The 15,243-nt window shown below is 42.2% G+C and overlaps 1 protein-coding gene across 6 annotated transcripts in view; it reads left to right on the top strand.

The window, feature by feature from the left end:
- The window catches only part of CPQ (carboxypeptidase Q), a 2,048,903-nt gene that overhangs the window by 1,381,095 nt on the left and 652,565 nt on the right, over window positions 1-15,243 (top strand). For all 6 annotated transcript variants that reach the window (XM_078686990.1, XM_078686996.1, XM_078686991.1 and 3 more), the window contains one exon: window positions 14,621-14,732. In XM_078686990.1, the coding sequence (XP_078543116.1) occupies window positions 14,621-14,732 (112 nt within the window). The remainder of the gene's footprint in view (window positions 1-14,620; window positions 14,733-15,243) is intronic.

Raw genomic sequence — 15,243 nt, 5'->3', positions numbered from 1 at the left:
AAGAAGCTCTACTGTGACCTGGCACAGGTACAGTGAAATCTTGAAATGAGGCTAGGGTCTTTGAATGTTGGTGCAAAGGGTTGGATCCAAGCCCAATCCGGACTGCAGTACCCTTTAAGACAAACAATAGTGGCTTTTAAGCAGCCTTGTACAACAGTGAGGAATTGAGTGAATGCTATATGTATACCCCAGCTTGGAGAACAAACTTCAGGGAAAATCTCTAACTTCAAGAGTGAGGAATTGAGTGAATGCTATATGTATACCCCAGCTTGGAGAACAAACTTCAGGGAAAATCTCTAATTTCAAGAGTTATGTCCCATGTCCCTCATCCCATAAGAGAGCATCGGCCATGTTAAGCGTATAGCATGCTGCTGGTCAAGCTAGATCTATATCGGTTTTTCATAGTGACTACAGAATTTATAAATTACCTCCATTTCCATTAATTGTGTGGATTTCTCTTATATGACTATTGTTAAATTAGGCTAGGGTTAAGCCCTGGGGGACTATGTTAGACTCACCTAATGTTAAAAATGAAACAAAAAGCTTCAATTCAATGGAATACCAAGTGAAAACAGGGACCTTCCATAAATAATGGTGTTATCACTGGCAGTGGCCCCTCCATTAGGGCAAAGGAGTGTCGCCCAACTGCTGGTAGCGCCGCCATAAAGGCGAAAATGAAAATGGTAATAAAATGAATTTATTACCATTTTATTTTTCCCTTTCCCCAGCCGTTTTTGGGGGCAGGGCCACTGCTGCTGACTGGCAGAAAGGAGTGGTGTTCACTCCACCAGTTTACACTGTACATGTCATTTTGGCCATCTGTCTTGCGATGGCCAGCCTGACATGTGCAGTGTAAACCTCTCCACCAAGCTGTCTAAGAAAGCTAGGTGGAGAGCAGACAGAGACCCACAATGCCTTGAGGAGCGTTGAGGCAGTCTGCTCCAGCCAACCCTGATGCTGCTCTCATGCTGCTGAACATTAGCAGTAGAATGGAAGCAGTGTCTGGATTAGTGTGGAGAATTTAATGTATGCAGTCAGCGCGCCAAAGGACTCGCGAGGACCGGAGGATGTGAGCTAACAGATGTTAGTGCATTTTTCTTTTTCTTTTTTTTTCACTTATTTCATTTTCAGTCTTGCCCTCAGTGCCAGAGCTGTCAGTCGTGGTTCATTACAAACACTGTTTACAAGCAATGACAGACAGCCACATGCAGATGGTACCCTTAATATTTGGGTGGTTGCCGCACCAAATGTTTAGGGTACCAGTGTCCTGTGGTTATCACAGCCATGTTAACAGAATAAAAGTGCAATAGGAATTTTGTTTAACTCATGATGTGAACTGAGTCACATTTAGATATCTTTGTAATATCAGAGTCTGAATGGACACAACGGGTCAAATTTAAATCCCTTGTCAGTGCTCATCGCGCCCTCCATCGCCTAGGTCCTACCTACCTACAGAAGTAGTTCTCTTTCTATGCCCCTATGAGACAACTGTGTTCCACGTCTCAATTCTTAGCCCATGTCTCCCGCTTCAAAAGACAAAGGTTGGGTGACGGCTCTCTCGCTCTGAAAGCTGCATTGGCCTGGAAAGCATTGCCATTTGCGTTACGCAACACCCAAGACCCCATGGCTTTCAAGAAAAACCTGAAAACATTTCTCTTTGTTTAGTGCAACCCTCCTACCCCTCTTGGATTATCTGTGTGTGCTATAAAATAAAATAACATAACAAAAGATGGGGCATGATAGCGCTGGAGCTGAGGATGTAGGTGGTGCAAGCTTCTCACAGTGCCTGTCAGAAGTTGTGTTCAGAATACATGCTCATCCAATACTTGGCCCTCTGCAAACCGCTTAGAACAAAGGTCACATATGTACCACTTTTAATTACCATTTTAAGTAAAGAGTGTGAAGAAGAATACACTGCTTACAATATTGGCTTTGCTAAAGGGAAAGGAAAATGCTGTGTTTACAGATGAAACTTTTTCTGAAAGGGCGAAAAGCTCACTGAACTATCTTCTTGGATTAAATAGCCCACGTTAAGCAATGGTGCAAGACAATACCTTCCTGCACAAACACAGGGCTATCCACTTCTGCCCCATTTGACCTTGCCAAAGGCTTTAGGTGGTTTCAACACAGGCAGTGCAAGTGGTGGACATGGTTTCACCTCTCATAGATTTGGGCAGTGCCACTGGTAGATACTGGTGGATGCTGGCCATCACAGGTCTCAGGTGGACTGCAGCTTCTTAAACTAAATTTTGGGCACCTGCACTATTTTTTTTTTTTTTTTACAAGTTAAGCACGGGTCATTGCAGCAGGACTGCACTCAGACAAACATATATTTGGGAAGCACTGGAACACTTCATTACCTAGCTTCTCCTGTGCAGACTAAAGTGGAAAACCACACCAGTACTGAAAGTCTCTGGCCAAGCAAATTTATTCTTCGGGCTTGGGACATCCTACTAGCGTCTATTTTGCTAGGAGACATCTTTACTAGGCAATAGGAGTTGCAACAGTTGCAAATTGTAACTGTTACCATGTTGAACAGGTAATTCTACGAGCAGCAGCTGTTTTCTGAAACTAGGGAGCCTTTTGCACATCATAATGCTCCGGTGTCTGATGCTGCCTTCGCCCCTCTGAGACCAGGGGTCGCCAGGGAAGGTCTAGGGGTCAGATCTGCGACCCACAAATACCGTCCATAGTGTTAATGAACCATTTGATTTGCAATTGCTATATAAAAAAAAAGTTTGTGAATGCCCACAAACATACAGGTTTGGGGATGGAAAGCTACTTTTGAATACATTCCAATCCTGAGGCTAACCTCCCCACATCTGTGTGTAGAGTCGTTCTCTCGTACGTTTACAGCATCCTTTGATACTTTTACATCTGAGGCAATCATTTTGTGAGTGTTTATTAACATTCAAATATATATTTACACTTGAAAATCGATATTTGCACACATAATTTCAACCTACCTGTGTAATGCTGTTGTGAAATGGACTCTCTAATTTCTGTGATCAAGGGGGTCATAGAGAACCAAGATTAATGCATCTTTAATTCAACATTGGCCTTACATTTGGCTATGGTATGATTCCCAATTTTCTGTTACACACCCTGTTGAGAATGAAGTTACAATCTTGTTCACCACAGCGACTACACCAAACATGTGCCCCTTATTACATATAGTGTACATGCAAGAAATTGATTTCTGGTTGGCAGAGGTATGTACCCCGTCCAAGCGGGGGCCACAATTCTAGTCAGGGTAAGTCAGGTACACAATATAAATTAACCTATGCTCATCCTCTGGTAGCTTCCCACAGAGCAGACAGGCTTAATTTAAGAGGCAATTTGTGCAACACTTCAAAGAGTAGCACAGTAAAACCACCACAAAAAGTCTAAACTACAGTTTAGAAAAATAGATTATGACTTTATAAATAAAAAAAAGACAAAGATGACAAAAATCTATTTAGTAGAAGTTGAGGTGTGAGTTTTTAGAGATTAAAGTGAAAAATAGCTCTCAGAAACATTAGGCTTGGGGGTTATCTGGTCATGCAGGACCAGGCCAAAGTCAAGAATTCAGTCCGACGGTGATGGAGCGCTGGCTGGATATAGGGGCTGCATAAGGCCCGCTGACCAAAAGTATCTTGATCCTGGTTGCAACAGCAAGATTCGGGGTGCAGCTGACCAATGCATTGGGGTCGAACCTGCAATCAAGGTAATGCGTCAATCCTGCAGTGGAGGCGATGCGCTGATTTTCTCCACACTATAAAGGCGATGCACCAGTTCCGAAGACGAAGCGCCAGGTATGAGATGCATTGGTTCCGAAGCAACACATTTTCTTCACGCAGTCAAGGGGATGTGTCTATCATCTCTCCTGCAGCGTCTGTGATAAGGTGATTCCTATACGTAGGCTCCGATGGTGATGCACTGGTTCCCAGTGCAATGCTACGGTTCTGTTCCTGCAACAGCGGTGATGCAGCGATTCCGCCTCATGCAGCAGAGTATGTGTTAGTTCCACTGGAGCAACCACCTGGATTCACTACAATGAACCAGGCACAGGAGCAGGGGGAAAGACTTTGATATCCCTGAGTTTTAGGCAGGCTGCAGGTGCACAAAGCTAAGAGCAGACAAATAACATATTTATAAAAGTGGCATTTCTTAATAATAAGGATAAAATCAACTTTGCCGGCAAAGAGGATTTATCATTATCATTCCAATGATATGAAACATGACAGAGTTACATATTCTCAATCAGGGATTCTAAATGATAACCTGAGTGAGGGCTAGGACTCACAGTAGTGAAAAATGTATTTGGGCGGTTTTCACTACCGGGATATGCAACATTTAACAGTGCATGTCCTACCTTTTAATTACACAGCACCCTGCCCATTGGCTACCTAGGGCCTACCTTAGGGTGACTTATAAGTAATAAAAAGGGAGTTTAAGGCTGGGCAAAGACTTTTAAATTCCAAGTTGGCATGGCAGTAAACCTGCACACACAGACCCTGCAGTGGCAGCCCAGAGACATGTTTTCAAGTACTATTTGGGTGGGTGGCACAATCAGTGCTGCAGGCCCACTCGTAGCAATGAATTTACAGGCCCTGGGGACATGCAGTACTCTCTACTAGGGACATATAGATAAATTAAATATGCCAATTGTGGATAGTCAATCAAACCATGTTTTAGGGAGAGGCACATGCACCTCATCACTGGTTGGCAGTGGTAACATGCTCAGAGTATTAAGGCCAACAAAAAGAAATCAGTAAATAGGTGAGGCAAACAGGCAAAAAGTTTGGGAAGACCACCCTAAGGCTATCGGTTCTAACAGTGCTCTTTCCTTGTTTGCACCATGGTGCATCTTTCAGAAGGTGCTCGTAGCGCTCACTGGGATAGTGCGCTCTTTTTCGATAAGTGCTCTGCCCCAGCACTCAGTGAAATGCAGATTGCTCCTTCCGAGCTTCTTCTTGTTTCTCAGTGTAGGGAGCAACCTGCCTGCCATGTAAAGAGGGCACAGATATCCCACTATATGCAGGTGCAGTCAGTGACAGGGGGGATGTCTGCAGGGGGTACATGGGGTCTCTTTCCCCCCCTTCTAGATGGCTACTCTGAGGGGTGTACTGGCACGGCTCCACCTTTTCGTGGTGCAATGTCAGTGCTTTTCCAAAGTGCATGTTTGCCTCAGCGCCCATGTCTGTAATATGGCACGCTCTCAGAGGAAAAGTGATTTCCACATTTGCATGGACATATTGCCTTCTCCCAATACAAGTGTGCCAGCTCTAGCAGTGTTACAGAAGTGTCTACAGAAGCATCTGTGGTGCCTTTTGTAATACAAAAGTGTTCCAGGGGACACAAGGCAGGCACACACGCCCTCAGTGCCCCTAGGGCACTTTGCGCAATTTGGCTCCGGGTGTGCCTTTTTTTACATCCTTAACAGTATGGCTGATTTAGGATTTTGTGGAGTTAATGAATGTCTACAGTCAAATGATATACACACCAACAACAAACTTGGAATCTAAAGGTAAGAGTTTTGTAAGCACCACTTGTTCTTATTTCTTCATTGTTCTGCTTTCATGAACTTCATGTATTCTCATTAAGGAAAGATTATTAGATTCCGTATGTATAGTTTGAAGAAAATTGCATTCTTTTCAAAGAAATGTATTCGTGCACTGCGGCTGTAGAATCATACATACTAATTGTTCCAGGATTAAAAGCGCTTTTCACTTCTTGCCTATTCTGCGGATTTCTTTTGTATTGATGTTGCAAGGCCTATTTACTTTTCAGAGCAAATGTAGAAATATCATATTTAGGCTAAAACAAAAAATAAGCTTATTGATGGATTCCACTCCGCGTCTTCTGTAGAAAACTCTAATCGTTTTGCTTTGCTTTGGTCTTGACTCATTTGAAGTATGTTGACTGGAGCTCGTCGGATGGCGTAATACTTTGTATTCGAGCTTTTTGTCCTTAAAAGTGATTCCTTCATTTGATATCCTGCATGGACGTGTTCTGGATGTCTTTCCGTGTGTTTTATTTGTGTTTAAATATCCTTCGTCGAGGATGAAAGATGTTTTGTTCCTCAGTGCTAGCATCTAGACTGCTTTTATATTAGGAGGCGCGCGACTTCAGCAGCTTGATGGTCTCTTGCATCCCCAGAAGATACTTAAAGGAGGAAGGCACAGTCACACCATCAACCTCTCTCACTGTGTACTGGGAATGGAACTTTTAGGGCTGGTGGCAGAATTGTATGTGGCATCTCGCAGAATACTTCAGCAGAATTGCCAACTATAACTACTCATTGTACAGTATACACATGATCCCACTGAGTATGAGCTACAGGAAACTGTGAACAGACACAGTGCATGAAGGAATTAACTCCAGAGGCTGATATGGTCCAAAACGAATGTGCACAACTGGTGCTAAGCATACCACATATGACGTCATAAAACTAGGAACGGGGTCATGATATGTGATGTTGTTAAGAACGCGAGATAAGTGGACAGTGGTAGATAACCTATTCAAAGTTAAGTAAGTAATATATTATTTCTTCAAATGTACATGGGCCCTCTGAACCTACTACAGGAAGCAGGGAGGTCAATGTGACATCCTTGCTCTGATGCTTCCAGTGTCATGGTATCTGGAAGCATACTGCATAGCTGGATTCTAGAATAGGAGGCATACTGCATAGCTGGATTCTAGAGTAGGAGGAGAGGGTCAGTTGGTGTGGAGCTGTCGGCATTGTGACATGTACCTGCTTGCGCCTGAATAAAGGCTTTACTCTTCAACCTTTTGTACATGACCCATCTTTACTGTCAACGCAGCTGGTTGTTGAGGCACATAACTCACTTGTTTGTGATATAGGATTAATATCCTAGGAAATTCAATGCCCAAGGTGCATGAGTTCATCAATCTTTTCATTACTTATGAATGAGGTGGTCAGCCCACAGGTGCTTTGTTCAGGCTAGTCTGCCAAGGTGCTTGGTCAATACATTTAACAGGCTTGAAATGTGACGTGCTCCAACCAAGCCTACTGTCAACAACAGTGTGCCTTATACAGAGAGTAGGAGTCTGTTCATACTGCATTGCTTGTTTTCACTCGTCATTCTCTTGTGAGCTCAGGCTTGAGTAGTGCATTACTTTTAAGGGCAAGAAAGGTTAGAATAATCCTGGCTGCCATTTGTGGGACCCCAGAGTGCACCTGTGTCCTCTGTGACATAGCTGGGTAACCCAAGACCTTCTGACGCCTACAGTCGTTACGGATGGGTCACCACAGGGAGAGGAATCCGGGTTTCTTAAGAACTATCACTGCTCTTAGTATTTACAAACTTCTCAGAGTCCATGTTCTGTCCGCAACATCTCATTGAGTGCTGAATGGAGGGAGGCAGCATTGGCATAGGGTAAAATTCACTCTGCCTTATGTTACAAGACATGTATAGCTACTCCTCATGGTAGCACATCGTTAACCTTTTGACCAAGATTAAGGTGGGTAACATGGTTCCTGTAAATGCAGGGATATATTGTTTGCAGAATATGCAACAGAACCTCTATGCTTGTGCCCTGCGGGATGGGCAGCCGCACCAGCACGATCGAAAGTATGCATCAGTGTATTCTCATTGGTGTCATTCAAGAGATTTCTAGATTGCTATTGTGATGCCAACCCTTGACCCTGCAACATTAGTAGTCAGAGTGGAGTCACCACACAGTGGATATGGGTTTCTATAGAAGCCATTTCATCGTCTCTGTATTTCTCATCCCTACTGCTTAGGTTCAACCCTTCAGTATGCTTAAACTGGCGTGAAGGAGCTAGGAGTGGGAGGATTGGTTACAAGTGTTCTCAAGGCTCTCTCATTTCTGAAAATGCAATGGAACAGGAGGAACAAAAGTCTGGGAAGCGAGCTACAGGAGAGAAGTGCCAGCACCTTAAATTGTTGCCAAGTGCACAGTAGGAGGCACTGGGAAGTCTAGGCCACTTATGGGAAATAAAGAGCCTTCATGCCGCGTGTGCCAGCCTCCTGCTGCTGTCTGCTACCTCCCTCAATCTCTCTTGCCCCAGGAAGAGGACCTATATTGGCACGCCTTAAAGCTCATCCTCGGACCCTACATTGCTGCCTTCATGCACAGCATGCAGGAGGATGCGCTAGGAACGCTTGTGCTTGCACTGGAAAATAGAACATTCATTGCATACCTCTCAACCTTGGCTAATTTGCTCTGATCCTAGAACCCCTCGGCAAGACATCAAGGACAGAAATTAACTAAAGGAAAATAGTGGTGGTTGGCATGTAGGGCTGCAAGTGTTTTGAGATGACTTTACCCAGGCATGGAAGGCTGCATCTAAGCAGATAGGAGGACCCCTGGCTTACAAAAATTGTTTCTGGATCTTTGTGCCTGTGTATAGCTTAAGACTTGTAAATGTGCATATAAGGCTATAATTAGGCATAGTTTGACTACACCTTGCCATAGGAGGGTCTGCCTGGGCACATAATGATTATATCAGTAGACATGGAGTCCGAACCAGAAGATGGGACCAGGAGATGGGAAATGTGCTAATCTTTTCTAGATATCTATAGTATCAGGTATATCCTAGCACAGCTGGGGCAACTAGGTTTGTGTAGTGGCATTTACCTGGTACTCCAAAGTACTTTACAGTGCCTTTCCCATGTCTCTCTGTTATGATGTTATGTGAAGGATAGATGTTGTCAACAGAGTACTCATCCACGGGGACCAACCAGAGAAAAAGCTGCCAATGTTTCACAGAAATGCCAAGTTGGGGAGGAACATGGCAAGTGATTACTACAGTACAACATGGAAGCACTGAACGGTGCATTTCCGGGACAACTAGTAAAAAGGGAGGTCTGGCAGGGACCTATAGCTTCCATCCAGAAGAGGAATCCAGGTGGAATGACAGGTGAGGTGGGAAGGATTGAAGGCGGCCGAAGCACAGGACCAGACTTGAGAGACAGAGTTGAAAGGAGATACAGAGAAGGATCAAGAGTGTGGAAACCCAGAGGAGTCACAATGCCATCTAGGAAAGAAGATGTGGTTGGATCTGGAGCCATTAGGAGAAATGAGGGCAACGTTTGATGGTAGAATCCAGATGAGTCTAGAGCAGGTAGAGATGACCAATCATGAGACAGTAAACCAAGGAAAACCAAATTCCAGATTGAGGCAGTACCCCAAAAGAGTGGAACCCATGGAAACATGCATCAAACACAGCAGACTCCAGGATAGAGGTTCTAAGCTCCCGGTCGCCATGGTCCAGAGACTGAACTTTCGCTACAGGCACAGAATGGGATCATTGTGGATCAAAGTACAATAATCTTTTACTGATTACATGTTTTCACAAGATTTACGCCAGGGCTGGGGCTTGTTGTGGAAAGAACATTTACCTCTGTTCCAAATTATATAATGAGAGGACGGGTGGTTACATGGGATACTAAAGTTGATAAAAGTAGGGTGCACAAGATGTTAGGAAATGCCACGGCATGATTCATATTGAATAATACTGGCCTATGGTTCATTTGATGGGAAAACCAAGTAACCTCTCAAGAATATGCCATTTTAAAGAGCCCATAGTGAGAACAATCCAACCAAAAAGAAATTGCAGAAATCTTATCTGAACTGTGTGTGTAGTGTACTGATTTCACTACAAATCACCATCAATAAATCACTCCTAAAAAATGGTTGCTTTTGTCCTGACTTCTGAACACTATCACAGTGATGTTAATGTGAGGTTGGTAAGCACACTATCCCCAGAGGATTTCTTAGCCTATAAAGTTCTGCTCCATAAATTAAAGGAAGGGACATGAACTAGATTATCCCAAGTACCATAAGAACAGCTAGACTGTTAAGGTTTTCCTGAAATGCATGTTGACTGACGTCTTTCTTAAATTAATCTGCACTGCGTTCCACAGGGAATGGGCCAAAACAAAGAAAGAATGGCCAATGAAGCAAGCCCTACGAAGACTAGGGTTACACAAAAGAAGGTGATTGGATGAATGAAGTAATCTTGTAGAGCAGTATTTGATCATACATTGAAAGATCAATTTTGGGACCTTGCCATAAAGTGACCTCTGAACAATACAGAGCATTTTAAAGGTGAAGCAGGCTTCAGTGGGGAGCCAATGTATTGGTCTTGAGGCTGGTTGGGGCAGGTCATAACGCTAATGGCTACATGAAGGCATACTAAGAGTCCAATGGAAGGTACGTTAGACTACGGGAAAAGAGAGACGTGACCACTATGTGATTGAGCGCTTTATCATTGAGCCGCTTTTTAGCGATCTTTAAAAGCCAACATACACAAAGGAGCGATTTTGAAGTGGGAGGTCGATTTTTAGGCGCAATTGTTCTCACTTGAACGTACTATCTAGCAGCAGTAATTATAACTAATCAATACCTGCTCACATCAGATACGCTTGAATATTAAACTTGAGTGTCACCTCCCCCTTTTCTTAGACCATATCTTTAGATAAAAGCCACCCAGTACCAATTACCTTGAGACTAACTGATAAGTTGTGGAATAATTTGAAGTTAATGACTATCGGGTAACATCAATCCTGAAATTCTTTTTCTTCTGTCCCATACTATATCTGGCAATTCGCTAATGGTGATTTTTAGAGCTCAATAAATATTGAACTGTATTGCAATGGACGGTCTCCTGATGAAGGCAGTTTTGCCGAAACGCGCGTAGCTTACATCTACCGCATTGCTCACGCCCATCACACTGTCTTTATCAATTTTTTATCAATTATTTATTTGATTTGATTTATTTAAAACTCTGGATTATTTTTTTAACATGATTATTTATTTCTATTTCATTGCTGCTATATATTTATAAAAATGTGTGCTAATCGAAAACAATTGAACTTCATTTATGAGGAATAAAATGATAAAATAGATGAAAGTTTAATATAAATAAAAATTATAGTTTTTTATTACATTATTTGTGGATTTGGATCTATGTGTAGCACTTAGTTAGTGGTTGTTTTTGTTTTTTATACACCTAGAATAAGTTGACATATATTATTTAAGCTTGCTATAATTGCTTTACCTACTGTGTTTTGTCCTTACATATAGCAAGTATATTTGTTATGTAGGGGTCCCCTTTTTTCAAAATTACATCACCATCTATGGCACATCATTTTGACTATGTTGAAGTGTCTGATTAGAGAGAACTTCTTATGCTGTGACCAGTTGAAGGCTGTAACAGTAGTGGTGAGAAAAACTAGACTAGAATGGTCTCATGTAAATGAGAATACTATCACCTCGACCTAGCAATCCATTTGTAATGTTGAGTCAAATTTTTCTCCTAGGTTTTTTACTGTATTGTCAGATTTAGGGCATGAAGCAAAATTCAAGGGCCAGAGAGTTGGTCCTGTCTCCCAGTCCACTTGCAATCTAGATCTTCGTTTTCGAGTCTAGTGCTCCCTGTCTTTAGGAGAACGTGTACTAGAATAGCACCCAAACAATTCCAAACAGAAATTAAATCAAAATACTTAAAGACATGCTATTCGTGCTGCAGCTAGTGCTGAGTACAAGAGTTTGATCAGTTACTGGGTGAGGTAACTGAGAGTTTTAGTTTTACAATAAAATACAATACAAAAGATGGCCCTGGATGTATGTACAAACCAGTCAGCTAACGTACCACAGAGAACCCTCACTAACAGTGAGAAGAAAAAATAAAAGAATGCAAGGGAACACATTGCAGGGGAAGTGGGGCAGGTAACTAAAGGAATAGATTAAAATGAGATCTAAAATGACTGAACATTGTGGCAGAGCCAGAGCGAAGGGAGAGGGCAGCCTGCCTCCACATTACCAAGGGACCAGAACGTTTTCTGGTCTGTCTTAACAAAATGAATGCTGCAAAGGCACACACGGTTTGAACTTAATTAGTAAAACTGAGCATATGCAAGTACATTAGGCCAGAAACACTGATCAGAACTTCATATGAATTCAAATAATTCTCAGGATGATGACATTGATATCCTACTACTGCTCATGCTATTAGTAGATACATCTCAGAATGTTTTGACTGAAGTCCTTAGCATAAGGATTTACATTGAGGAGTAATGTGCTGTGGTTAGGCTGAATTGTAATTAATGATGTATTCGGTAAGAGGGAAAGAAAGAAACAGGAAATAAGATGTCAGAGAATGAAGGAGGGAGAGGGGTGAGAGATCCTGTACCTAAGGCCTAATTTAATGGAGGGCATCATAAGGACAGCTGTGAAAATTCGGAAACAGCGTTTACAACGCAGACAGAACTACACAGTGCCATTACAACACAGGCACTACAATGAATGCATCGTTACCACACGTTCCATTACAATGCAAGTCATTACAATGACTTGCTTTAGGTAGCGCCTTGTTGGATTTTAAATCCAACACCTTCCTTACTGTTGCACAGACTGGAGTTGGAATAGTACAATATACCTAAGGCAAGTCGTTGTAATGACTTGCGTTGTAATGGAACGCGTGGTAACGAAGCATTAGTTGTATTGCCTGCGTTGCAAAGGTATGCGTTGTAAAAGCATGCATGAATACGTCATACATCTGTCCAAATTCAGCACATATCTTCTGCACTCTCCTTGTGGTTCCCCAACCTAGTTAATTCAGTCAAACTGTTGGAAAGACTTGGCCTATAAGTGAGCAGCCGAATAACTGCTAGTTACATGACGTTGGGAAATCTAATACCATTTGTTCCTGCACGGGGCAATGCCTGAAAGTCTTATAGACACATATAGAACAATGTCCCAGCCGTGTTGGAAGACACTGATTCGGGGTTTTAAACTAAGTATCTGCTTTGGGGGTTAGTTTTTGTATCAGCATTTAAGAATGATTGCTGAAAGTGTTGTCCTCATGTAAGAGGAAGTACTTTCAGAGGAAAGACTCCAGCTGATCTGATGGGGATCTGCAAATATAATGGTGAGGTCGCCTATGAGAGGCGGAGTCAGGTTGCCACTGTCTCAATAGCATGGCAGCCTGTCTGCTACTATATAACTGAGGCCCTTAGTGTTGATGAGACAAACCTTCAGCTTCTTAGACATTAAAAACACATTTAAGTCATCACAGACTGTAAAATTGTTGCCACTGTGTTCTTCAGCTATTTGAAACTGTTTGGGGGAAGCAAGCCCCCTCTTAAAACTTGGTCTTTCAACAATACCGATTTTTGCAATCAGGAAACCCTCAGTATTCTGTGTCAAAGAAATGGGAGTGCTGAGAGACGGATCAAAATCATGGGTCTAGCTCTTCCTTGTACCCCCTCTGTAGTTTCGTTTATGTCCATTGAAATTGAGGTCTAGAAGCGACGCAAGCAAAGAGAAGACCTGGAGCGGATGCGCTGCCTAGGCACTGATTTGGGAAACTTGAGTTCCCTGCCAGTATCAGAAACTGGCTTGAACAGTGCAGGTCACCTCTGATTATTAACTGGTTGGTCAGGACATCGTGTTTGGCGAGCTGTAGGTTTCTGTTGCATGGTCACAACAATCTAGAGGGTGGCAATTCCACAACGTTAGTAGAACTGTGCAGTGTATTGTTGGACATTAAGTTTCTAGCTCAGGAATCCATTAAAGTATGGTGTCCTCGTCTTCAATTAGACGAGGGTAATCGACTATGGTTGGTGTAGTGATTAGTATTATGGGTATCTAATAACACTGATACTCAACAAAGTCTTCTATAGTCAAATGCCTTTGTCTTTCCATCTTTGGAGAGCCAGGCCCATCCACCTCCTGCTGGCCCAGGCCATAGATCCTGAGACCTATGAGACTTTACCTAGCTGAAGGTGACAGTACCTAGGCACATGTGATTTTACACGCACACATAAAGTTGATGCCTCTGACCGATGATAGTAATCAGCTTCCTGTATAAAGCGGTGCACCTCTGGTTTATCATGTGAGCACATAAGGAATGTGATCAGTAACAAAAATTATATTTTAGGTGTGTTAGCAAGGCATTTTAAAATTATTTTTTAAATTACTTGGTCCTTTATCAATTATTATAGGTTTATTTTATCTCTATGAATATATTTCCTATGATGATATTTCCCACAATGTCAAACGTCCATGTGTTGTCGCTTCCTGTGATGTTATAGGAAGAGGGGGAACCAAATGACAAGCGAAATAATTTACTGTGAAAATATCGGAGTAACTATATCAGGTATTGATTCCACTTCTAGTACTATTTTCCTTTTGATGAAGTTCTGCCAAGACTCCCTTACTTCTCTTTCTTCCTGTTTTACTGCTCTACGATGCCAAGATGTCCATGTTGGTGAATGAGCACCTGATAAATTAATCAATCAGTCAGTGTTTGTAAAGATGCCAACATTCTTGGATTGGTAAATGACCCAGTAATCCACATAACAGAACAATTGCGAAATGTTGACTTTACACTGAATAAGTGATGCAAAGATGCTTTAAACGTATTATCTGCGCTATTCATGAGATTTGGGCCGTTTGCTTTCTCAAGAATTAAGACGGCATGTTCTTGCAAGTAGAATAAAGGCTTAAAAAGCATTAATCAGTAGAAAAGGTAGCTATGGGGGTTTGGTGAGAAACACATGGAAAAAAACATTGTAACTCATGCTTGTCCATACAGTTAAATTGCCGGAAGAACATCACCACAGCTGTTCTCATTCACTTGCAGGTTGTGTTGGTCAGCGGACATCTTGATAGCTGGGATGTTGGGCAAGGAGCCATGGATGATGGCGGCGGAGCATTTATTTCATGGGAAGCGCTCTCCCTTCTCAAGGACCTTGGTAAATATTTACATGTATAAAATACCTCATTGTAGAAGCCTTCCAAAGATAAACCTTACATAAATTTGCAAGAATTAGATTTTTCAACCATACTCAAGGCCTGCTTTGTAGTTTGCGGAGGGGTAATCCATCACTAACGTGTGGGATATTGGTCACAATACACAAACTCCATACTACACCCTTAGGATGAATGACATTGTCTGTGAATTGATCTAGCCTTTTTCATTTCCCTACAATTGTAGAAAGCTAACTAAAACAATGGATAGGTTAAAAGAAAAAACATGATGTTCCAAATTCAAAATTGAATAGTGTCAAAGACCCAAATATTTTACAGAAATAAAAGAGCTAACTGAAATTCTGTGGGGAAAAATGGTCTTTATTGCCATGTTTGTACACAGTATTGCTCTTCATTATTACACTGCTCTGCTGTGCACATGCAGTTTCCTCCAGGATGGACATGGCTGGAACCTTTGTGGACCCCAGGTAAGGGAGGTTTAGGTTTTCCTGTCTG

Source organism: Lissotriton helveticus, chromosome 4_1 (genome assembly GCF_964261635.1).
Source record: "Lissotriton helveticus chromosome 4_1, aLisHel1.1, whole genome shotgun sequence".
Lineage (NCBI taxonomy): Eukaryota > Metazoa > Chordata > Amphibia > Caudata > Salamandridae > Lissotriton > Lissotriton helveticus.
The sequence above is the reverse complement of the archived record's forward strand: the minus strand, read 5'-3'. Positions and strand labels throughout refer to the sequence as shown.